The sequence below is a fragment of the Tachypleus tridentatus genome, chromosome 6 (assembly GCF_004210375.1).
Source record: "Tachypleus tridentatus isolate NWPU-2018 chromosome 6, ASM421037v1, whole genome shotgun sequence".
NCBI classification, from domain to species: Eukaryota; Metazoa; Arthropoda; class Merostomata; order Xiphosura; family Limulidae; genus Tachypleus; species Tachypleus tridentatus.
Genome location: NC_134830.1, coordinates 3,275,227 through 3,301,999, shown reverse-complemented (window position 1 = coordinate 3,301,999; position 26,773 = coordinate 3,275,227). Strand labels below are relative to the sequence as shown.

The following is a 26,773-nucleotide window of genomic DNA, read 5'->3' as shown; positions in this document are numbered from 1 at the left end:
CAGGTGTGATCCATTATTCATTCTTGAACTCAGGAGAAACAATCACAATAGAAAAACACCATTGTGAATTTGTACTTTTGCATTAAAAGTTGTCACAAAAACATCCAGCAATAGTCAATCACAATGGGCCCATAATTCTTGATGACATTGCTCAACTGCACGTTTTGTACGTTACTGTCCAAAAACGAAACACACTTCAACATGAAACTTTATCTCATCCCCAAGATCTTTCTCCTACTGGTTATCACTTTCTTAAACATTTGGTCATTTTTAAAAGAAAAAAAAAGGTTTTCAAACCAAATATCAATTGAGAGAGCTTTCAAAGACTTCACTGCATCCAAGGACATCCAGTTCTCTAAGCATGCCATTTATAAACTTGCAACTCGTTGCCAGAAGTGTACTGAGTTTAGAGGAGCTTATTTTGATTAAATACATTAAACAACAAAGAGGTGTACTTATTTCACATTTCCCTGAAAATCAAACATTTCATGTGTAACAGCCTGGTGATAATACTCGCTGCCTCATGGATATTACAGTTAGTGTAGTGACATGTTCATAAGTATTACTAAAGAAACGTTATCAAATGTTTCTTGTCCACACTTGTTCTTCCTGATCACAAACTACCATCTTAACAAAATAATTTAACTTGTATCTCAAATACGTGTAGATCCATGACTCAATTTAACCAACTTTGTCACATAAAACATTTCTATAAGAGAATGAGCTAATATTTCACTCATACCAGGTGGGATGATGGTTGTATCCATTGCCTGATGGCTAGTTTCACTTCCTTGTTGACTATCATCATGTGGGCTATAGGCTGGGGGTGGAGTTTCTGCTGTTTTAGTTGAGATTAACAAAGTTAAGAACAAAAAGGAAACAACTTACATTCAACAATAACTAAATAACTTACAGTGATGAAGTTTTATGTTAAGTTAGTGGAAAAACAAATGTGTGCATGCATGAAATCAATTTCCACTATGCATCTGTTACAGGTCACATGTTAACTTTGAAATATTAATTACTGCAACTCTGATTCCACTATGCATCTGTTACAGGTCACATGTTAACTTTGAAATATTAATTACTACAAATCTGATTGTAATGACCACAATACAAAACAGTTATATATTACTTCAATAGTGAGACTACTATTACAGAAGATAATACCATAATAGCACTGCTACCCTTAAAGAAACATTCATACACAAATCAACACACTTCCCTACATGAGTATGTATGTACAACAAATGTGTTATATTTCTACAGAAGAATAACCCTACAGTCCAGTGATCGTCAAGCCGTACGATAAGAAGACAAAGAGCATTTGATTATTACTCCAGTGTTCGTCAAGCCACACGACAAGACGACAAAGAGCATTTGATCATTACTCCAGTGTTCGACAAAGAGCATTTGATCAGCGACAACACGACAAGACAAAGAGCATTTGATCATTACTCCAGTGTTCGTCAAGCCACAAAGACGACAAGACAAGACAAAGAGCATTTGATCATTACTCCAGTGTTCGTCAAGCCACACGACAAGACGACAAAGAGCATTTGATCATTACTCCAGTGTTCGTCAAGCCACACGACAAGAATACAAAGAGCATTTGATCATTACTCCAGTGTTCGTCAAGCCACACGACAAGAATACAAAGAGCATTTGATCATTACTCCAGTGTTCGTCAAGCCACACGACAAGAATACAAAAAGTATTCAATCATTAGTACAGTGTTTGTCAAGCCATAAGACAAGAATACAAAAATTATTTGATCATTAGTCCAGTGTTCGTCAAGCCATACGACAAGAATACAGAAACAAAGAGTGGGTGATGTCAGCCAGTTTCTTTCCCTTAAGTCACAAATTCAATAAGAATAATAATAAAAAATCTACTCAGCAGTTCCAAGTTAGGTACAATAACAAACAGTCATAGCAACTGTAGCAATAACAAAGTCATAGTAACTGTAGTAATAACAAAGTCATAGTAACTGTAACCATAAGAATAAACATGTTTCATTGCAGTAATTCAATAAATTAGAATAATTAGAAACCCTAATTTCAATTATGTGTTTTGCGACAATCATTTTTAAATGCACTTTCAAGTGTTCAATTGCTGAATAACATGAAATACTAACTTTGAAGAATTAATTGTTTTTCTGTTAATTAATACAACCTGAATTTTGATTAATTAATTGGTGGAGTAATCACAAACATCACTTTCAATTGATTGATCAGCTTAAGTAACACACAGCTTGATATAATCACATTCATAATTACATTGTCAAACCATCATAGACTACTATGTGCACACCCAAACCTTTCAAACAGTAACATCTATTAAGAGAAGAAATGTTTTACATTTACCGGAAAATTTAAAAGTATAACAAAATCCACAAAACAGAAAGTCCAGCTTAATGATAAGAAATGATTAAATGAAATGACAAACCTGATAAAAATATGATTAGAACATCATCTAAAATAGTACAATAAAATTTCCTACCAGGAAGTCCAAAAGGGCTATTTGGTGCTGATCCTGCAGAAGAGACAATTCCTGCTGAGACAGATATGTTACTTAGTGAAGAAGGATGAGATGCAAAGCCTTGAACTGAATAACTAACATTCTGAGGCATGGCAGTGTCAGGAACTGTCTGAAAGTTGCTGACAACTGGATGGCCTGGAGGAAATTCACTGTGACGTGGAACTAAGACAGGTGGCAGCACTAGCAGTAGAATAATTATATCTTTAAATATTTATAACAAATTTATAAGAATGAAAAACTACTAAGTATTCAAGAATATGAAAAACAGTCAGTTTATTCAGATAACACCACCATAAAGGTAAAACAATCTATGGAAAAAGTTACATTCAAAATTATAAAACAGAAGTTCAAAGTTTTGTCCTGGAAAATTACACACAATGTTGGGAAAATAAAATATATATCACTTCAAGTGTTAATATTTTATTTCACAAGTGTTTTATAAGAATAGTACGTAAGACTAATAATGACATCTTTACATTAGCCACAACCATTTCACATTTATTGGAGATCATCAAAACGTTTCTAATCTGTTCGACTCAACAGTAAAACAACAAGAGTCAACTGTTTTACAGTGAGCCAGTGAGTTTAAATTAATGATTTAGAACTTTTCACTAAATTATAAAAGTTGGGTTTAACTTCATACACTAAAGTAGTACCATGTTCGTGATTAAAAATGTAAAGATATTAATTTTTCAATATCTAAGATTAAATAAAACTCCAGTTTATATTAGGAATCTTTATAAAATATTTTTTATACTTCCAGAAAGTCGTACTTTTTAACATATAACAACACCATCTGTAAATACTCGTTCTAAGTTGTCCAGAAATGAATGTTGAAATTCTCACGATGTCAGAGTAACTTATCGTTGGTTGGTTTAATCCAACATTTGTTGTTTACAAGGTATCTTGATAGTCTGCCATTTCAACTCAACTCAAAGTTTCACAACCCCCCGAGGCATTATGGACAAGGACTTTTATTAATTTTTCCTCTAGCACTTCAAATTTGGATGAAAAGCTACAGAAACTACATGGAACATAAACCAGGCATTTCACCTGTTACTGAACGTACAGGTTTCAACATTTGATAGTCTGCCATTTCAACTCAACTCAAAGTTTCACAACCCCCCGAGGCATTATGGACAAGGACTTTTATTAATTTTTCCTCTAGCACTTCAAATTTGGATGAAAAGCTACAGAAACTACATGGAACATAAACCAGGCATTTCACCTGTTACTGAACGTACAGGTTTCAACATTGGTTCCAAAGGTTTTGACATGTAGATGAAAGCCTTCAAGACTATGAAGGTTGTGGCAGGAAGCCATCCTTAGATAAAAACACATTAATGGAAGTGGTTGATACAGACCCTCACACAACAGTACGTGAACTTGCAGAAAATCCAGGCACAAGCAAATCAAGCATTGCCAACCACCTATGTGCAATTGGAAAGGTGAAAAAGTTGTACAAGTGTGTTCTGCACGAGCCGACGATGCTCCTAAAATGGAACAAATTTAGAATCAAGGTTCTGCCTCATTCACTTTATTACCCAGACCTTTCCCCTACAAATTTTCATTTTATCAAGAACTTTGACAACTCCTTGAACAATAAATGCTTTCAACACCAGACTTCTGCAGAAGAAGCTTTTAGGGAGTTCACTGACCATAGAAACTGATTTCTATAGCAGGGGCATAAACAGCATCATTACACATTTACAAAAGTGTGTTGAAGCAAATGGTGATTACTTTGATTAAAGCATGTTTTACAACACTGGTTTATACTTGTTCAAACTGTGCAGTTCAAAAACATTTATTTCTGGACAACCTAATACTTATACACCCAATACTGTCAACAGCAAGATTCAACAGCTGGTAATTATACAACTGGTAATGTGCTACTAATTAAAACAAGATACTTTTATAAAACGTTTAGACCCAGATTTTCCAATATTTCACATTCAGCATTTAAACCCTAAAAATTTAACACTATATTCTATAAACACACACACAAACATACATAGCATGTCATAGAATCTTCAATCTCTTGACAAGTTCTGGATAGGTTATCACATAGTGATGTGGGAGACAAAATATAGCTCTGAAATGAAATTTATTTTAAGACACTTCTAATTTCAAGCCACAAAAGACAAATTAGAGGAATGTGAAAAAAACCTGTAGTTAATTTGATTGTACAAGAATTTTTTTGCTATTGAATTTAAGTATTTTGTCAGCTTTCAGTGTTTAAACTGTAACTTTTATAAAGTTAACTGAAGTTAACATTTTTCTTACACCTGTTAGAGTAATTCTAAAGCTTTCCTTATTTTACACATTAACTATTTGTTGTGAACATGATTTTCAGATTGAACACACATCACTAGTCTTTCGGTACATCCCACCTGGGACACGTTTAGCATAAACATTCCTACTGCATGTGACATTTACCAACAGGACAGAAACACATCCTTCAAGAGCAGTAAATTCCTCATAAGTATATTTACTTAAAATTAACTTTGTTCTTAGAGAAGGTAAAAAACAATGTACATGAGTTATGGAAAGGAAAGAAAATGTGTCTCTTAGAAAAACATTATGTGAATAAAATGTTAACCTCTGAGACTAATCCTTACATCTCTTCACATGATGGATAGAACCCTATATTGATGGAGAAGAGGAGCCAGTGGGTAATTGCAAAAAGCTAGATGAACTCACTTTAAAGAATGAAATTTAAAGCAAAATGTCATGAAGTATAATATTTTACACTGGGGACATAACAATGGGACAAAAATAATGGGAGACTGAAAAGTGATGGAGGGTTTAGCAGGTAAAAAATGTGTAAAGATTCTGGGAGAGATGAGAAATGATGGTGGAACAATATGACTGGTGTTAGAAGTAAGTTTGCAGTGTTGGGAACACAACCTAACAATGCAGGATGAAGAATAGAAACTGGAGAGAGCTCACAGAAGTAAGAATGGAACAGACAAACAGAATCATGTCCCAGAAGGTCCCTACAACAGAGTAAGCAGGGACAAAACAGAACATGAAACCCATGTAAGGGTATTGAAAAGAACCAACTGTGTATCTTCAGAAAAACTATGAGGATCACAATCTAAGGCTTCAGAAAACAGATAAAAGGAGAATAGGTAAAGAAAGAAATGGATAAAAAAAAAAAAAAAGACAAGAAAACTGATACAAGAAAGAGTTACTGCAAACAGAGAATCATCCTTTCAAAATGGTTCAAGGAAATCCAAGAATAGAATGGAGGAACTTTCATAAGCTACAGCAAAGGAACCCTGGAGTCAAGAAGGATGATGCATTTGAGTGTGTTAAAAAAACAACTGATTCAGAAGTGTGTTAACATGTATACAGAAGTCTAAAGAAGGAAGAAAACCAAATGATTCACAGCATGAGAGGCATATAATAAAAAATAATATAATATAATAACATACAATAAAAAATGCGAAAAATCAAAATAAATAGGTGAAAGATAAAAAACATAACAAACCTGAGATATCAAAACCACAGAGAGATTTAAAAGAGGAAAACTGGGGTCTCTCCAGATAAAGAGAAGTATAGTACGAGCCATACAGATGAAAAAAAAAAAATCAAAATCATCACTCTTGTGGTTGGATTCTGAAAGAGAAAGCCCTCCATATACAAGAAGGTTAAGATGAAGACATTAATGAACCTAATACACACTAAACAATGATGGAGGATGTGTCTGTCTTCTATTGGTAAAGAGCTATTGTTACACAGTGATGACAAGTACTTACGGGGATACACAACAGATGGAGGATGTGTCACCCTTCTATTGGTAAAGAGCTATTGTTACACAGTGATGACAAGCACTTACGGGGATATACAGCAGATGGAGGATGTGTCACCCTTCTATTGGTAAAGAGCTATTGTTACACAGTGATGAGAAGTACTTATGGAGATATACAGCAGATGGAGGAGGTGTCACCCTTCTATTGGTAAAGAGCTATTGTTACACAGTGATGACAAGCACTTACGGGGATATACAGCAGATGGAGGATGTGTCACTCTTCTATTGGTAAAGAGCTATTGTTACACAGTGATGAGAAGTACTTATGGAGATATACAGCAGATGGAGGAGGTGTCACCCTTCTATTGGTAAAGAGCTATTGTTACACAGTGATGACAAGCACTTATGGAGATATACAGCAGATGGAGGATGTGTCACCCTTCTATTGGTAAAGAGCTATTGTTACACAGTGATGACAAGCACTTACGGGGATATACAGCAGATGGAGGATGTGTCACTCTTCTATTGGTAAAGAGCTATTGTTACACAGTGATGACAAGCACTTATGGAGATATACAGCAGATGGAGGATGTGTCACCCTTCTATTGGTAAAGAGCTATTGTTACACAGTGATGACAAGCACTTATGGAGATATACAGCAGATGGAGGATGTGTCACCCTTCTATTGGTAAAGAGCTATTGTTACACAGTGATGACAAGCACTTACGGGGATATACAGCAGATGGAGGATGTGTCACTCTTCTATTGGTAAAGAGCTATTGTTACACACTGATGATAAGCACTTATGGAGATATACAGCAGATGGAGGATGTGTCACCCTTCTATTGGTAAAGAGCTATTGTTACACAGTGATGAGAAGTACTTATGGAGATATACAGCAGATGGAGGAGGTGTCACCCTTCTATTGGTAAAGAGCTATTGTTACACAGTGATGACAAGCACTTATGGAGATATACAGCAGATGGAGGAGGTGTCACTCTTCTATTGGTAAAGAGCTATTGTTACACACTGATGATAAGCACTTATGGAGATATACAGCAGATGGAGGATCTGTCACCTTTCTATTGGTAAAGAGCTATTGTTACACAGTGATGACAAGTACTTATGGAGATATATAGCAGATGGAGGATGTGTCACCCTTCTATTGGTAAAGAGCTATTGTTACACAGTGATGACAAGCACTTATGGAGATATACAGCAGATGGAGGATGTGTCACCCTTCTATTGGTAAAGAGCTATTGTTACACAGTGATGACAAGCACTTATGGAGATATACAGCAGATGGAGGAGGTGTCACCCTTCTATTGGTAAAGAGCTATTGTTACACAGTGATGACAAGCACTTATGGAGATATATAGCAGATGGAGGATGTGTCACCCTTCTATTGGTAAAGAGCTATTGTTACACAGTGATGACAAGCACTTATGGAGATATACAGCAGATGGAGCAGGTGTCACCCTTCTATTGGTAAAGAGCTATTGTTACACACTGATGACATGACAGAACAGTACAGTGTATGTTAAAACACAGTTTAAGAGTGAGGTAGCTCAAAGCTAATAGTATATCAAAATTCTCAAAGACAGAATAGTTATTGTGTGTATAGACAGGTAAATATATCATTTTGGAATGTATGGGATTTCATAGAATCTTTTATCATTCAGTCCAATTGATGAGTTCTGTTACTGAAGAAAAACTTACTGAAACAAAACATGAAATGTTTTATTTATGTATTTTGTAGTTAGACATTTTACTTTGAACACAAAGAAAAGAGGAAAAACAAACACCTGCAATTAATTTGTGATATCAAGAAACCCACTTGAAGTTCACCTGTCAACACAACAAAACCAAACCCCACTTGAAGTTCACCTGTCAACAAGAAAACCAAACACCACTTGAAGTTCACCTGTCAACAAGAAAACCAAACACCACTTGAAGTTCACCTGTCAACAAGAAAACCAAACACCACTTGAAGTTCACCTGTCAACAAGAAAACTAACACCACTTGAAGTTCACCTGTCAACACAAGAAAACTAACACCACTTGAAGTTCACCTGTCAACACAAGAAAACTAACACCACTTGAAGTTCACCTGTCAACACAAGAAAACTAACACCACTTGAAGTTCACCTGTCAACACAAGAAAACTAACACCACTTGAAGTTCACCTGTCAACACAAGAAAACTAACACCACTTGAAGTTCACCTGTCAACACAAGAAAACTAACACCACTTGAAGTTCACCTGTCAACACAAGAAAACTAACACCACTTGAAGTTCACCTGTCAACACAAGAAAACTAACACCACTTGAAGTTCACCTGTCAACACAAGAAAACTAACACCACTTGAAGTTCACCTGTCAACACAAGAAAACTAACACCACTTGAAGTTCACCTGTCAACACAACAAAACCAAACACCACTTGAAGTTCACCTGTCAACACAACAAAACCAAACCCCACTTGAAGTTCACCTGTCAACACAAGAAAACTAACACCACTTGAAGTTCACCTGTCAACACAAGAAAACTAACACCACTTGAAGTTCACCTGTCAACACAAGAAAACTAACACCACTTGAAGTTCACCTGTCAACACAAGAAAACTAACACCACTTGAAGTTCACCTGTCAACACAAGAAAACTAACACCACTTGAAGTTCACCTGTCAACACAAGAAAACTAACACCACTTGAAGTTCACCTGTCAACACAAGAAAACTAACACCACTTGAAGTTCACCTGTCAACACAACAAAACCAAACACCACTTGAAGTTCACCTGTCAACACAACAAAACCAAACCCCACTTGAAGTTCACCTGTCAACACAAGAAAACTAACACCACTTGAAGTTCACCTGTCAACACAAGAAAACTAACACCACTTGAAGTTCACCTGTCAACACAAGAAAACTAACACCACTTGAAGTTCACCTGTCAACACAAGAAAACTAACACCACTTGAAGTTCACCTGTCAACACAAGAAAACTAACACCACTTGAAGTTCACCTGTCAACACAAGAAAACTAACACCACTTGAAGTTCACCTGTCAACACAAGAAAACTAACACCACTTGAAGTTCACCTGTCAACACAAGAAAACTAACACCACTTGAAGTTCACCTGTCAACACAAGAAAACTAACACCACTTGAAGTTCACCTGTCAACACAAGAAAACTAACACCACTTGAAGTTCACCTGTCAACACAAGAAAACTAACACCACTTGAAGTTCACCTGTCAACACAAGAAAACTAACACCACTTGAAGTTCACCTGTCAACACAAGAAAACTAACACCACTTGAAGTTCACCTGTCAACACAAGAAAACTAACACCACTTGAAGTTCACCTGTCAACACAACAAAACCAAACACCACTTGAAGTTCACCTGTCAACACAACAAAACCAAACCCCACTTGAAGTTCACCTGTCAACACAAGAAAACTAACCCCACTTGAAGTTCACCTGTCAACACAACAAAACCAAACCCAAAAAACCGTGGAAAAAATTACACACACACCTATACCAACAACAAACAAACAACAATAAATCCCAAGATACAACAAACTACAAAACCTGACATTGCTGCATACCATTTATTCTTGATATCAGCAAACAAATAACCAATATTTGGAAAAAAACTTAACAAAACACAACATTCCAGTAAACACCAAATTTATTCAAAAACCAGGCACAAAACTAAAGTCAATACTATGTAAAAACTACACTGACAAACATCACACCAACATTATTTATAAAATACAATGCAACAACCGCCACAACTCTTAAATCAGAGAAACAAGCAGAAAAATGGAAACCAGATTCAAAGAACACAAAAAACACCTTCACACATTTTTAAGCACTGCAAGTTAAATAAGCACAACAGAACCACAGTAAACATCCAAATACTAAATAGGGAAACAAATATAAAAAAATGCAAAATCAAAGAAGGCCTACTAATACAACAACTAAAACCAAAATTAAGCCAATATAAAGGAACACCTTTATACCTATACTAATTAATAACCCAATATACAACTGCAGCGCCCCTACAATTCTGTACCAATTTATACTCTTGTCCGTAAGACATACTTGGCAACGGTTAGTTGCAAACCCTCTTTGCTAACCTGAAGATGACCTAAGAAAATGAAAACATTGTTCTGTACTTCATTTTAATCAAAAATTTAATATCCATATCAGCCATCTTGAGGATACATCTGCAATTACATTTATTAGGATTACTGGTTTCTTGATATTTTGCCAGCTTTTGGTATTTAAACCATTACTTTTAATCCATCTGTAAACACACACGTGTACCTCACGAGGTGCTGAGAATACAAATGGTTCGTGGTCTTCAATCTGTAAACATACACGTGTACCTCACGAGGTGCTGAGAATACAAATGGTTCGTGGTCTTCCATCTGTAAACATACACGTGTACCTCACGAGGTGCTGAGAATACAAATGGTTCGTGGTCTTCCATCTGTAAACATACACGTGTACCTCACGAGGTTCTGAGAATACAAATGGTTCGTGGTCTTCCATCTGTAAACCTACACGTGTACCTCGTGAGGTGCTGAGAATACAAATGGTTCGTTGGTTGATTTAGTGTTTTATGGCACAAAGCAGCTAGGCTATATGCACCAAACATCTGGTAAAAAGTAAATAGTAAATTTAGTAAAATTCATAAAAGTAAATTAAGGTGAAACAAAACAAATTTTAAAAAAACATAAGTAACATAAAACTGGTGTTTACATCTAGTTTACAATGTTAAAAGAAAAATTATAGCAATTCAAGTTGTAAAGGACTTTCTGTAGCAGAATTGTAATTGTCATAACTCACCAGGAAGACGAACAGGTAAGTACAAAAACCACTGTCAGTCACCTGAAGTTGGCCTTTCCGGTCCTGGTTCCAAGTTATTTGACATTATGGCCATTTTAAAAAAGGAAAGTAATAAAGCTTTAAAAAATGTGTAGTAAAATTGTAACAATAACTCGCCAGGATGACTAACGGGTAGTTCAAACAGCAGTATTAGTCACCTGAAGTTGGCCTTTCCATCCTGGTTTCGAGTTATTTAATGTTAAGGCCAGTTTCTGATTTCAAATTGAACTAGATGAACTGTTTTTTTTAAAAGCGAGCCACATTAAAAAGATGTAAAGTATAAATTAAAAACTCAGATGGCATTAAAAAGATTAATAGACTTTAAAAAACTAAAAACATTACCAAGGTGGACAGTGTCACCAACACCAATAGCACTGTCTAACGTTATGTACAAACCTTGGGACAGAACACGTTTAAAGTGGTGCCATAGTTGAAAGTCATAATGATGACAAGAAAGTAAAATGTGGCTTATTGATAAAAGAAAAGGATGAGTTAAAAAATTGTGACCAATGCGTAGTCTAGTTAGAACAACTTCCTCTTTCTGATCCTTATGGAAGCAAGACGGCTGAATACCAATATAGGGTTTTATTTGGAAAAGCTTGTTTTCGTGTTGCTCACTCCAAGTCGACTGCAAACTGGCATGGAGCCAAACCTCAAATACAGGACCATAGTCCATGTATGAAGCAGGCAGAGAGGTAACAGTGCCAGAGCAGATAGATTTAGCTATGGTGTCAGCAAGCTTGTTCCTGCGAATACAAATGTGGCCCGGTATCGAGCAAAACTGGATGGAAGTAGATGTTAAAGAGAAATGGGCCAGTCTGTTTTGAATATGATGACTGACATGAGATGTGAAAGTCGTCGAGATAGAGCCCATTTGCAACAGTGAGAGGAAGTTGTTCAGTGATGGCATTAATTTTTATACTGAAAAGTGTGACACTCAGAAAACAGCCCTGAGGGACTCCAAGTTCCTGTAGAAAAGAAAGGGAAAGTGTCGAACCCACACGAAATCGGAATCTCCTGTCCATTATAATGGCCACGCAACCCATATATAGAGGTCTCAGAAAATGCCGTACCTCCATGTTGTATTATCAGACTTCTCAATATTGATAAAAGATGTTATCGTTTTAGAAAGACTTCTCTGATTGATGTTTCAAGTTGAATCAGGTGGTCCACAGTGGAGTACTGTCATCAGAACCCACACTGAGTGGGTGAGAAGAGGTCTTTTGATTCAAGGAACCAAACAAAATGAGCATTAACCATCCTCTCTAAGGTCTTACAAAGACAACTCGTCAAAGCAATTGGACGATTGTTTGAATGAATTTTGGGATCATTCCCAAGCTTAGAGAAAGTTAGGACAATAGCCTGGCACCATGCATCAGGAAAACCATTCTCTTGCCAGATCCAGATTAATAGCAAGAGAAACAGGAGATAGATGGCACAGTATGTCATAGTGTACAACATCAGATCCAACCAATGCACTGTCAGACTGATGAAGGGTTGGTTTGAGTTCCATCAGTTTAAAGGAACGATTATAGTCATAGAGACAATCAGCTTGAAAGGAAAGAGGTGACTGCTCTGCCCAAGTCTTGATGGCTAAGAAAGTGGAAGAAGCAAAGTGCTAGAAACCAGGCAAAAGCTTTCACCTAGAGCATCAGCTACTTCCTCACCATCAGAGAGCAAGATCAAGAGGGGGACAGAATTATATTGCCCACTGATCTTTCAAATCTTGTCCTATATGACTTTGGAACTGGTGGTAGAAGACATGCTGGTTGTGAACTTAATCCAAGATTCCTTCTGGTTTTGACATCTTACCCACCGAGCATGTGCACGGGCCCATTGGAAAGCGATGTGGTTCAAGAGTGTGGGATATCTACGGAAAGTATATCAGGCCCCTTTTTGAGCCTTAAGTGCCATGTGGCAGGCAGGATTCCACCATGGATGAGGATATAGTGGAAAACGTGTCGAGATTTTAGGAATGCATTGAGCAGCTGCTTGTATAACACAGTCAGTTACTACTTCCACACAGTCATCTATTGATGGCTTTACAGACGATGGCAGGATCAAGTTCTGCGAGTGCAGTGAAAGAGGGCCAGTTTACCTCATCCAGCTTCCACTGGGGCACTTGAGTTGGGTGGCATCCACTATGGCCAATCTCTCTCAAAATTATAGGAAAATGATCACTGCCTCATAGATTATTGTTGTCAACCCTCCAGGAAAAGTGGGAGAATAGTGAGTGGGAGCAAACTGAGAGATCAATAGCGGTAAAGGACTGACTAGGTGCATGAAAATGAGTAGAAGAACCAGTAATAAAAAGAGAAAGGTTGTGATCAGAAAGCATACACTCCACAGAGCAACCCACCCTATCAATATCAGCACTTCCTCAGAGAGGATGATGTTTATTAAAGTCTCCCAGGATTAAAAAGGAAGATGGCAACTGTTCAATGAGAACATCAAGGTCTGATTGATCATATGTCTCTCCAAGTGACAGGCAGAGAGAACAAACAGTGATGGTAAGACCCAAAAAAACACAGATGGCTACGGCTTCCAAGGGTGTGTCAAGTGGCAAAGACAGAGTGGGCACATGCTGATTAACAAACAATGCCACCCGTCCATCACACAGCCTGTTATATTTCTGTACAAAGAAAATCACCAAAAGGTGACTATATCAATAGGTTTCAGAAATATTTCTGTAAGGAAAGTCGTACAGAATGGTAGGAAGCAATCAGTGTTTTGATGTCATCCAGATCAGAATGTAAACCTCGACAGTTCCATTGTATGAGGGTGGCCATTTTCATTTACATGTAAATGAATTGAGTGGGGAACCCTTCCGTTTACGACCACATCTTTTTTCCTCACTGTCCTTATTCGAAGGAGGTCCATTAACCTCCACGGATCCTGCCCTTGGTCGAATGGGCAGGTCTGTGCTGTTGGAAGGGAATTCCAGTGATTAAGGATATGAACGAATGATTGTTTTGCATCTTGGGGTGGCAAAAAAAGATGTATCTGAGGAAGTGCCTGTACCTGGAACCAAAGGATATAAATCTGGGGGTTTGTTGGAATGTATGTAAGGGACAGAAATGGGTGTTGAAGTTGATTCATCAACTTCTTTAACCACGGAGGTCAAAAGACTTTTCACTAGTTTGGAGAACAATTCTTTTGGAGGCACAGAGAGATCTGTTTGTACTCCCACTGTAGTTGTGGAATGAAGTGCAGCAGCATACGTCTGAGATGAGGTGGAGGACAGCAATTTTCGAGCCTCAGGATAGGTAATGTTATGAATCATTTTCAAATGCTGCAACTGTTTTTCCTCCAACCATTTAGGGCAAGAACAAAAGTAGGATGGGTGAGAGTCATTGAAATTGATGCAATGAGGATCCATTTCACACTTGTAGGCATCATGGTCCTTGCCACCTCAACGAGTACACATAAAGAAACCACGACATGTCTTCGAGTGACTGAAAAGCTGATACTGGAAACTTCGGAGAGGGTTTGGAATAGACAGCCGTACTCTGCAATTAAGATAACCTGCCTTGATGGTAGCAGATTGATGTGGTGACATAAATTTGAGAATGAGGACACTGGTCAGCATCATGATTCCATCTTTGTGAGTAGAGATACGCTACACTGCAGAAACTCCTTGGGTGGAGAAACCAGCGAGAATCTCGGACTCTGAGATGTTCTTCAAATCCCTCTCAACAATAACTCCTCATGATGAATATAAAGTAGCATGAAGTGTAACCTCAATAGGTATATCTCCAATTGCCTTTGAATAAGGAGTTCACTGTGTTGAGATGTTTCCACCAATATGCCATCAGATCGAAGCTACTTTACTGACTTTGGAGAGCCAGCAAGTCCCTCTAGTCCCTTCTGAATGAAAAAGAGAGACATCTGCCCTATAGGTTTGTCTGAAAGTGAATGTAATATAAGAAAATAAGGTACAGATGGTAAGGATTGCTCCTCAGAATCTTTAAGACATGGTCATTTACCTATCGACTGTTTTATCACAATTTTATTTAGATTTGTATTTGGTGTATCCATAATATAGAAAGGGGAATTTTGGTGCCCACTAACCCCACCCACTATACCCAAACACCAGCGTCAGATACAATGTCCACAACACCTGTTGAGAACATCCAATACTGGTACTTGGTTGACCCTAGCCCGAGTGGACCAGCCAAGGGGGGCCACCCCAAGGCTGCCCATCTACAGGAATTCAAGGCCAAAATGGTTCTATCATCAATAGAAGGAAAAGATAATGTACACTGATAGTATGATAATTAGTTTCAAATACAAAGTTAATTTTTACAAAATTAACAAACAGCTCTGAGATCTCACCAGGGCTTTCTATCCTTTTGTAATGATATGGATTAATGCACACTTCTTTCTGTTTTGCAGAGAAAGGAAATTCACAAATATCCAAAGGTTTTAGTTCATGGTGGCTCTGAAGGTCCGGCCAACGCCAAACTCTACAGTAAATAACATGAGGGAGTCCTTTCCTATGAGATACCTAGATTATAAAAACAAATATTGTAAACTTTAAAGTTCCATTATTCTCAAATTTCCAAATTTCTATGTGATTCTATCAGCCAGCTTCCGGCCATCCTCAAACAATCCTGTAATTATATACTGAATACTGTTTTACATTTTACTTAAAATTATACTTTTGGAAGCATAGACAATCTTTTTAAACAAAAGATATTATACATCCAGTATAAATGACACAAACACAAGAAAATTAAGTAAACTGACACAAATGTAATAAGTATGATACTGTATACATACTGTGACACTCACTGAAAACAGTCAATAAGGTTCAGATGCAACTTACCTGCAGCCTGCCATCTAGAGACCGAGGAATTGTTACACATTTACTGGGCTGTCCTGGACAACTTAAGACTTTTTCTAGTTCTTCAATGGCACCTTTCTTCTTTTTTAGTTTCTTCACTAATGAATCTACAGCTTTCTCAGCCCATTTTTCTTCTTCATCACCCTGTTTCCAGCCTAACAGCTTTTTCACTGCAGGACTTGTGAAGGAGAAGAGACTGTTGAGACTAGACATGTCCACATGAGACAACTGTACCTATCAAACAACAAAGACTGCTCTATAATTAAGAGGTTTAATATCTGAAAACAATTGTGAATATGCAGAACAGCAAGTCATACGACAATCACATATGATATCAAGTCACCAAGTGTCTTACCAAAACTATTTGGCATTCAGTACATAGTGTGATTGTTTTGGGAAAAGATATTTAACAGTCCTTTCCAAAACATTCATTCATTCATATCACAAACACAAGTTGAAACTGAATATTTACAAGTTGAAATACATGGAAGTCCCTCGTACTACAATCTGCGATCTAAATTAAACCCAAACCATTTTGTGGTAAGTACTAAACAAGCATAAACTTTGGTTGAGTTGAACAAAATAAAAAGTGTGAAATGTTTAGACTTCTTTGAATACATACAATTACAATGAAGATAGTTATTCTGCACTGACAAGGAACCCAATGGAAAATTTTTAGTTCAATGATGATCTATAGAAGTTGAAACAGTTACTTGTTTGTGTTCAAAATAAAATTTAACACCAATAACAACCATCTCACCAGACTGCTTGGCCATCTCACCAGACTGCTTGGCCGTCAGTCTCGCACACAACCATCTCACCAGACTGCTTGGCCGTCAGTCTCAAGACACACAACCATCTCACCAGACTGCTTGGCCGTCAGTCTCGCACACAACCATCTCACCAGACTGCTTGGCCGTCAGTCTCGCACACAACCATCTCACCAGACTGCTTGGCCGTCAGTCTCGCACACAACCATCTCACCAGACTGCTTGGCCGTCAGTCTCGCACACAACCATCTCACCAGACTGCTTGGCCGTCAGTCTCGCACACAACCATCTCACAGGACTGCTTGGCCTGTCAGTCGCACACACAACCATCTCACAGGACTGCTTGGCCGTCAGTCTCGCACACAACCATCTCACAGGACTGCTTGGCCGTCACTCATACACAACCATCTCACAGGACTGCTTGGCCGTCACTCATACACAACCATCTCACAGGACTGCTTGGCCGTCACTCATACACAACCATCTCACAGGACTGCTTGGCTGTCACTCATACACAACTACCTCACAGGACTGCTTGGCTGTCACTCATACACAACTACCTCACAGGACTGCTTAGCTATCACTCATACACAACTACCTCACAGGACTGCTTGGCTGTCACTCATACACAACTACCTCACAGGACTGCTTGGCTGTCACTCATACACAACTACCTCACTAGACTGCTTGGCTGTCACTCATACACAACTACCTCACAGGACTGCTTGGCTGTCACTCATACACAACTACCTCACAGGACTGCTTGGCTGTCACTCATACACAACTACCTCACTAGACTGCTTGGCTGTCACTCATACACAACTACCTCACAGGACTGCTTGGCTGTCACTCATACACAACTACCTCACAGGACTGCTTGGCTGTCACTCATACAGGGTTATTGCTACCACATAGGTCTCTCATGCAGCATAGAATATTTATTTTAACTCTTGGAAAACTATAATGAACTGCTGATATAAATACAAACACTGATATTACTGCTTACAGACAAAGTGAGTAATAAGGTCATAAGTTACTTATTTCTATGTCTATTTACCCTTCTTTCTACTTCCAATGTAGTGCGTCTCAAATCAAGAAGTGATCTGGGATAGTTATCTAAGATATCTCATAGTTAACACATGTAGAAAGTTTCTTCTCCTTCAGGATGAGATCCTGTAAAGGAAGAAAAATATGCAACATTGCAAAATCAATAGGAGAAATAATGGGAGTTTACTGAAAACATATCTGAAATTAATTAATTCAAAAAAATGTTACTTTAAATAACCTATGTTACTTTTTCACTGAAACATAATTAAAACACATTTTGTTTTTCCTCAGTAATTCATATTAAAGGATACACAAAGTACTGGTAAGTCACCAAACCTATTGAATTATTATGGTATACTACTGATAAAACTAGAATATGAGATCCAATGGTAACAATATAAAACTAACGACTGTAGTCAGCTTCCACATTTACAACAGGCTTCTCTCACACACACACACGTATAGGTAGTTCAAGCAATTCTGTAGTCAAATGGTAACAATATAAAACTAACTACAGTAGTAAGCTTCCACATTTACAACAGGCTTCTCTCACACACACATATAGGTAGTTCAAACAATTCTGTAGTCAAATGGTAACAATATAAAACTAACTACAGTAGTAAGCCTCCACATTTACAACAGGCTTCTCTCACACACATATAGGTAGTTCAAGCAATTCTGTAGTCAAATGGTAACAATATAAAACTAACTACAGTAGTAAGCTCCACATTTACAACAGGCTTCTCTCACACACACATATAGGTAGTTCAAACAATTCTGTAGTCAAATGGTAACAATAGAAAACTAACTACAGTAGTGTCACATTTACTTGAGGTTTTCAAAACTAAGTTCAACATTCCTTAATGTGATAATCCTAACACAAAAGAATGACTCAGCATTTCAAAAGATAGCAGCAAATAATGTCACTCCTTGAGGTTTTCAAAACTAAGCAACATTCCTTACTGTGATAATCCCACACACACAAGAATGACCAGCAGTCAAAGAGAAACAGAGGAAATGAAGATATATCTCAGAATGGCTGATACATTTTGATGTCAAGAGGGTTTCTTGTCATCAAGAGGAAATGAAGATACATCTCAGAATGGCTGATACATTTTGATGTCAAGAGGGTTTCTTGTCATCAAGAGGAAATGAAGATACATCTCAGAATGGCTGATACATTTTGATGTCAAGAGGGTTTCTTGTCATCAAGAGTAAATGAAGATACATCTCAGAATGGCTGATACATTTTGATGTCAAGAGGGTTTCTTGTCATCAAGAGTAAATGAAGATACATCTCAGAATGGGTGATACATTTTGATGTCAAGAGGGTTTCTTGTCATCAAGAAGAAATGAAGATACATCTCAGAATGACTGATACATTTTGATGTCAAGAGGGTTTCTTGTCATCAAGAGGAAATGAAGATACATCTCAAAATGGGTGATACATTTTGATGTCAAGAGGGTTTCTTGTCATCAAGAGAAAATGAAGATACATCTGAGAATGGCTGATACATTTTGATGTCAAGAGGGTTTCTTGTCATCAAGAGGAAATGAAGATACATCTCAGAATGGCTGATACATTTTGATGTCAAGAAGGTTTCTTGTCATCAAGAAGAAATGAAGATACATCTCAGAATGGCTGATACATTTTGATGTCAAGAGGGTTTCTTGTTATGAAGAGGAAATGAAGATACATCTCAGAATGGCTGATACATTTTGATGTCAAGAGGGTTTCTTGTTATGAAGAGGAAATGAAGATACATCTCAGAATGGCTGATACATTTTGATGTCAAGAGAGTTTCTTGTTATGAAGAGGAAATGAAGATACATCTCAGAATGGCTGATACATTTTGATGTCAAGAGGGTTTCTTGTTATGAAGAGGAAATGAAGCTAATGAAATAGAATTAACCAAAAAATATTATGAAAATTGTAAACCATCATAGATATGAACCAATCATGTTCATTCACATACAAGAATAACAAGAAATAAATTACATAACAAACTAGAACAACAAAGACCTACAGTCCAAAAATCACATATAAATGGACACAAATATCCTACAAAATAATTAAAGAAATTAAAACTAATGCAGTTAATAAAACTATAAAGAAAATATAAGTTATAACTGAATACAGACATAAGTTAATACAGATGTAACAAGAAGGTTTGCACCTTACAACTCTATGGAAAGTGTTCATCAATTTAAAGGAAGGCATGGTAAATATGAATTGGCTTTAAATGTTTTAAAGTTCAGTAGATTGGTTGGACCAACAAGTCCCACATTCTCCTTAAATTATAGGTATGTTACTAAAAACCACAGATTCATATGATTTTGAAATAAAAAAAAACACACAGGAACTACTAAAGAAATGAAATAAAAATCTGAAAAAAGGTGCAAACTAGGCAACATATTTTTATTGGCTTAACAAAATATTTCTACTAGTACCAAGTTGACTATATAAATTCAAAGAAACAGACAGAAGACAAATTTACATATAATAATATAGACTATAACATTATAAGATAACCTATTCTTTGCAAATTTAGTTTGCCAAATTTTAGACAATTCAAATAAAAATTTTGTATTTAAATAAAAAAAATCATGATCTAAAAACATCTTCCATTTGTTGTCAATTAAATGTGAAGTTAATATTTTACACAATGTATGAAAATTAAATATATTAATAATATCTGCACTAATACTACTACTACTATTTGTTGTATTGTATGCACAACTAATAAACTTGTATATTATAGTATAACTACACAGTAGTGGCTGACTTGAAGTTATACAAGATAAAGCAGTGCATCATACTTAGTAGTGGAAGTAGTAATACCAATAAATAATAAGTATCACTATTCTCAATATTTGCATTGGTGGTAATACTAATAGTACTTATACCGTGGTAGTGTCATTTCATAATTATACCTAATTACAACACTAACTTTAAATCCATATATATATATATATAATATTATGCTATTTAGTTTTACTACAATACTTAAATTATTTCAATATTAGACTTCAGAAAGTCTAAGAAGAAAAACTATGTTTTATCTTACTTTTGATTATACAACGATATCAAACTTCTCACTCAACGTCACTTCCCCATTATATCCTCCATACACATCAGGCCTAGAATCCTGGTAAGTAGGTGGCGACCATATGTCTGAGAATCCGGCGTGTAGTAAAGATGTTATAAACGTGCTTCTTTTTTTTAAAAAAAAGCAATTGATTCAAATGTCATTTAAATTTTACTTGCGGTAATAAAAAAATAGATAGATCATTAAATTACAGAATTTGTTGTATTTATCTGTTTTTACATTCGGTTTTCAGCTTGTGAATAAGTAAAAATCAACACACTGAGCATGCCCCATGAATCATACTAATCACCCACTTAAAACATCAATGATTTCTTGGAATAAAGATCGCATAGTCGTTTAAATTTCTAAATATATTATGAAATTCACTTCTAACAAATAATCTTGCACGTCACCAGTGTTAAATATAATTATAATTTATAACTATACATATAGTTATCCAATCTTATTCATGATAAAACTACTACTGTGTGTTAATATACTTTCACAAACACCAAGTATATATGTAAACAATTAAAAAAGTTATTTTAGATGGCGCCTTTAATAGCTTATCTATAACTTTAATTAATTCAAGTTCCATCGCTAACTGGACTATCTGTCTTCCTTTTACCTCTATCACTACGTAATTAAGGTCGCTTATACACAGATATTCCTTATGAAGCTTTGAACAAAATATTTAAAATAAATAAATTTCGGTACATATCGTGGTGTAACCGTCAATAAACAATTCAAAATAATACTAGGAGCTTAGGATGAATGTTTTATTAAAATTTTAGAATTCCCCATTATAAATTAAAGGAATTTGAATGAAATAATTAAAATAATTTCTCGCCTCACAGTTCCAATAGTAAGTTTTATTGCAGTGGCTTCCACACCAGTTGAAAGAAGAACAACGAATATTAATAAAGTTATAAGTTATAAATAATATATTCAAAGAAGGTTTTTAAAAGTGAAACATTTTGTGATAAGACTGTAAAATAATTTGATTATAGCATGTGTTGTGAGCTATCTTTTCAATCTCTTAATTTAGTAGTTTTCTAGAGAGAGCTACTAACACAGTGATTTAGAAAGTGCATTTATAGACGTCTCTGTTCCGGGACTATGGAATTTTTGATGTTTCAGTATATCATCAATCATTATTTGTAAATTTAATTTTTAAGACATCAACAGAGGATTTGAGGGCACGAGCCTCTTATGCCAGAGACTAGCAACGCTTCTGTTCCAGAAGATTTATAATGTTAATAATCGAGAAGCTTTGCAAAAAATCTAAAAACAAGTGTGCACTATAAATTTGAGAATCAGTGAAGCAATAAGTTGTTTTCGATTTGTTCAGTGACTGAAAAGTTTTCAGATCAGCATCAGTTACGGCATATATTCAATTACTCGACAAATTAGCCGAGAAATTATTGTATAAATGAGTTTATTTGACATTAATTATAGTCCCATTAAAGAGTAAATGTTGACTGTGAAATAGGAGCTAGAAATGCATAAAGATGACAGCATCATGTAGTAAACAATAAGGGATAAATAAACTAATTTGTTATCTTACATTGAATGAACTTCGCATTATTTTAATACAATAATTTAAAGGAACTCGCCCAACGAAAGAACAGGTTACAAAACACCCTTAGGTAAAATTCTATAAAGTCTTTACCTAAGTATATTCATACAACTTTTGTTTAAGTGATCACGATGTCCAAATTTGTAAAAACAGTAAAATTTGTATCAGGAGTATTTTAAAGAAATACCATTCAAATGTTAAATTATTAATAATTTTGATATTATGTACAAATCCAAAACAACATGTTGTTATACTTTACTGAAATGTTTACTATTTTACTTTATTAAAAAGAATAGTATTTCAGTTTGTTTTTCCAATGTATCAGGTATCCCGCTGGGACAGCGAAAAGTCTGTGGATTTGCAACGCTAAAATCAGGGGTTTCGATTTCACCTTGGTGGACACAGCAGAGACCCGATGTGGCTTTACTGTAAGAAAACTCATACATTGGATCAGTAGTAAATATTTATGGGCGTACAATACTCAATTTTGAGGATTGATATTCTGAAAAGAGCAAATATTAGACAAGGTGGTGAGCTTTGCATAGTTCTACGTTAAGAAATCAACAACACCATTTCTCTATAACCTAAATAATTCTTCTGACGACTGTGTGTGTGTGTGTGTTTTCTTATAGCAAAGCCACATCAGGCTATTTGCTGAGCCCACCGAGGGGAATCGAACCCCTGATTTTAGCGTTGTAAGTCCGTAGACATACCGCTGTACTAACAGGGGGCTCTTCTGACGAGCTATTCCATCTTCATCACAGTTCTCATTACGTTATAACACAATCTCGAAATCATATTGAATATTTGTTTTGGCTCGGTATGGCAAGATGGATAAAGCACTCGACTCGTAATCTCAAGTCGCGGATTCGAATCTCTATCACACCAAACATGCTTGCCCTTTCAGCCATGGGGGCGTTATAATGTTACGATCAAAGGTTCATTGGTAAAAAGGTAACTCAAGAGTTGCGGTGGGTGGTGATTACTAGTTGCCTTCCTTCTAGTCTTATACTGCAAAATTAGGGACGGCTAGCGCAGATAGCCCTCGTGTAGCTTTGCGCGAAATTCAAAACAAACCAACTTTTCAGTGATGTCGAGAAAACCCACTTGTAGAGAAATATATATCAAAACGGCTCGTTTGGGTTAAGAAAATATTTTTCTCAAAATTGAGTAAAAATTGAGTAAAATATTTTCTCAACCCAAACGAGCCGTTTTTGCATATATAAACCAACTTTTCGTTCTTTTTGTTAACCGGATGTAAACAAAATCTGCTTTTCAGATCATTAATGCTTTAAATTTGACTCATAAATAATGTGAGTGTCATAGTTCTCTTTGTATTATGCTTATTTATAACACAGTTTGGGTGTTTTGCTTACTAATTTTTATCCATATTTGGATTTCTCGCAGGAATTCGTTTCTTTGACAGATGGCGCTGCTAGAATATTATCAAAGAGCAGAATAATCTCTTTAGTAAGAGATTAGGAACTGGTAATTTATTAAATTGATTGATAAGCATAGATGTATTTTATTTTTCAAGATCTGTAAATTGTTCATTCATTTATCAAATAGTGTACATTGTAATTGCACTTAAATTTACTTTTATTGAGCTTTAGAACTGGTGTATTGATATTAGCTGTTCGTCATCTTATCTTTCATATTAATAGTACGGTACCAATAAAAATATGAATAATGTGGTATTTAGGAACATCATTATTGACAGTAGTCGTTGGTGTTTATACTAGTAATAGTGCTGTTAGTATTACTGTATAGTAGTTAGTGGAGATTAGTAACAACTACACACTTAAGTAGTATAGTTTAGATTTAATATCTGAGAAAAACTGGGTAGTTAATTGTTAATCAAAAATAATTTGTATTGTGTGTTTTTATTAGTTATAACTTGTGTATGTCGAAACTGGACATGAAGCTGAACTGAAGATTGGAAAGTTTAATGTTTAAGAGTAAGAGTATAAATGAGTATTTCACATTTGTATTCACATTGAAAGAAGAGTTATTACGAACTGTAACAAATGTAGCAGAAAACTTGTAAACCTTTGTAGTTGTGTATTTACAAACATAGCAGAAACCTGTAAACCTCCTTAGTTGTGTATTTACAAATATAACATAAAACTTGTATAGTTCTTTAGTTGTGTATTCAAACTTACTTTATTTTGCTACTAACATAAAACTTGCAAAGCTCTTTAGTTGTGTATTTAAACTTATTTTATGTTGCTACTAACATAAAACTTGTAAAGTTCTTTAGTTGTGTATTTAAACTAACTTTATGTTGCTACTAACATAAAACATGTAAAGCTCCTAGTTGTCTATTTAAACTATGTTGCTACTAACATAAAACTTGTTAAGTCCTTTAGTTGTGTATTTAAACTAACTTTATGTTGCTACATATAATGTATCATGACAGCATTATTATATTAATTAATATTTTTGTACTTGTGATTGTGATATACAAATGAAGCGAAACATAACGTGAAATAGCATTTTAAAAAAAGGGCCAGAATAACATATTTTCTCCTTGTTTAAAGGATATTAAGCTATATAAGACTATATTATTAATGTAATACTATAAGTTCATGTTCAGGAGATACAATCTGTAAATAGATTGTTACAATTTTTTTTTATTTTAAGAGGTATGGAATAATAAAATGGAACCTCTATTTCAGAGTACCGATCTGTACTTTTCACAGGTATAAAACTAGAGATATTTGTAAGAACTTGTCTCACATGTATATAAAACAAAAATTACAGTATACAGTTGTGAAATTTTGATGAAACTTATTTTTATAAGAACTGCATTCTGTAGTTTTCATTCTATACAACACACTACAACATAAAGTGAGGTAACAAGACACACCCACATGAAAGTAGAAGTATCTTTATACAACACACTGCAATATAAAGTGAGGTAACAAGACACACCCACATGAAAGTAGAAGTATCTTTATACAACACACTGCAATATAAAGTGAGGTAACAAGACACACCCACATGAAAGTGGAAGTATCTTTATACAACACACTGCAACATAAAGTGAGGTCACAAGACACACCCACATGAAAGTAGAAGTATCTTTATACAACACACTGCAATATAAAGTGAGGTGACAAGACACACCCACATGAAAGTAGAAGTATCTTTATACAACACACTGCAATATAAAGTGAGGTAACAAGACACACCCACATGAAAGTAGAAGTATCTTTATACAACACACTGCAATATAAAGTGAGGTAACAAGACACACCCACATGAAAGTGGAAGTATCTTTATACAACACACTGCAACATAAAGTGAGGTCACAAGACACACCCACATGAAAGTAGAAGTATCTTTATACAACACACTGCAATATAAAGTGAGGTGACAAGACACACCCACATGAAAGTAGAAGTATCTTTATACAACACACTGCAATATAAAGTGAGGTAACAAGACACACCCACATGAAAGTAGAAGTATCTTTATACAACACACTGCAATATAAAGTGAGGTAACAAGACACACCCACATGAAAGTGGAAGTATCTTTATACAACACACTGCAACATAAAGTGAGGTAACAAGACACACCCACATGAAAGTAGAAGTATCTTTATACAACACACTGCAACATAAAGTGAGGTGGCAAGGCACACCCACATGAAAGTAGAAGTATCTTTATACAACACACTGCAATATAAAGTGAGGTAACAAGACACACCCCCATGAAAGTGGAAGTATTTTTATACAACACACTGCAACATAAAGTGAGGTCACAAGAAACACCCACATGAAAGTAGAAGTATCTTTATACAACACTGCAATATAAAGTGAGGTGACAAGGCACACCCACATGAAAGTAGAAGTATCTTTATACAACACACTGCAATATAAAGTGAGGTGACAAGACACACCCACATGAAAGTAGAAGTATCTTTATACAACACACTGCAACATAAAGTGAGGTAACAAGACACACCCACATGAAAGTAGAAGTATCTTTATACAACACTGCAATATAAAGTGAGGTGACAAGGCACACCCACATGAAAGTAGAAGTATCTTTATACAACACACTGCAATATAAAGTGAGGTGACAAGACACACCCACATGAAAGTAGAAGTATCTTTATACAACACACTGCAACATAAAGTGAGGTAACAAGACACACCCACATGAAAGTAGAAGTATCTTTATACAACACACTGCAATATAAAGTGAGGTAACAAGGCACACCCACATGAAAGTAGAAG

The 26,773-nt window shown here is 35.8% G+C and overlaps 2 protein-coding genes across 8 annotated transcripts in view; one reads left to right on the top strand and one right to left on the bottom strand.

Annotated features, from left to right (window-relative positions):
* Positions 1-21,473, bottom strand: part of LOC143251846 (protein mothers against dpp-like) — a 37,234-nt gene extending 15,761 nt beyond the window's left edge. For 2 of the 7 annotated variants that reach the window (XM_076503115.1, XM_076503119.1), the window contains exons 1-6: positions 20,927-21,466; positions 17,869-17,984; positions 16,024-16,275; positions 15,531-15,702; positions 2,503-2,721; positions 743-835 (exon numbers count right to left, since the gene is read on the bottom strand). In XM_076503115.1, the coding sequence (XP_076359230.1) occupies positions 743-835; positions 2,503-2,721; positions 15,531-15,702; positions 16,024-16,254 (715 nt within the window). In that variant the 5' untranslated portion in view covers positions 16,255-16,275; positions 17,869-17,984; positions 20,927-21,466. Of the gene's footprint in view, positions 1-742; positions 839-2,502; positions 2,722-15,530; positions 15,703-16,023; positions 16,276-17,868; positions 17,985-20,926 lie in introns of all 7 variants that reach the window. The other 5 variants (XM_076503117.1, XM_076503113.1, XM_076503120.1 and 2 more) reach the window with 5 other exon arrangements.
* A 2,418-nt stretch (positions 21,474-23,891) lies between these two features.
* Positions 23,892-26,773, top strand: part of mRpL28 (mitochondrial ribosomal protein L28) — a 32,015-nt gene continuing 29,133 nt past the window's right edge. Inside the window, exon 1 of the mRNA XM_076503112.1 lies at positions 23,892-24,014. The gene's annotated coding sequence lies outside the window, so the exon portion shown is untranslated. The remainder of the gene's footprint in view (positions 24,015-26,773) is intronic.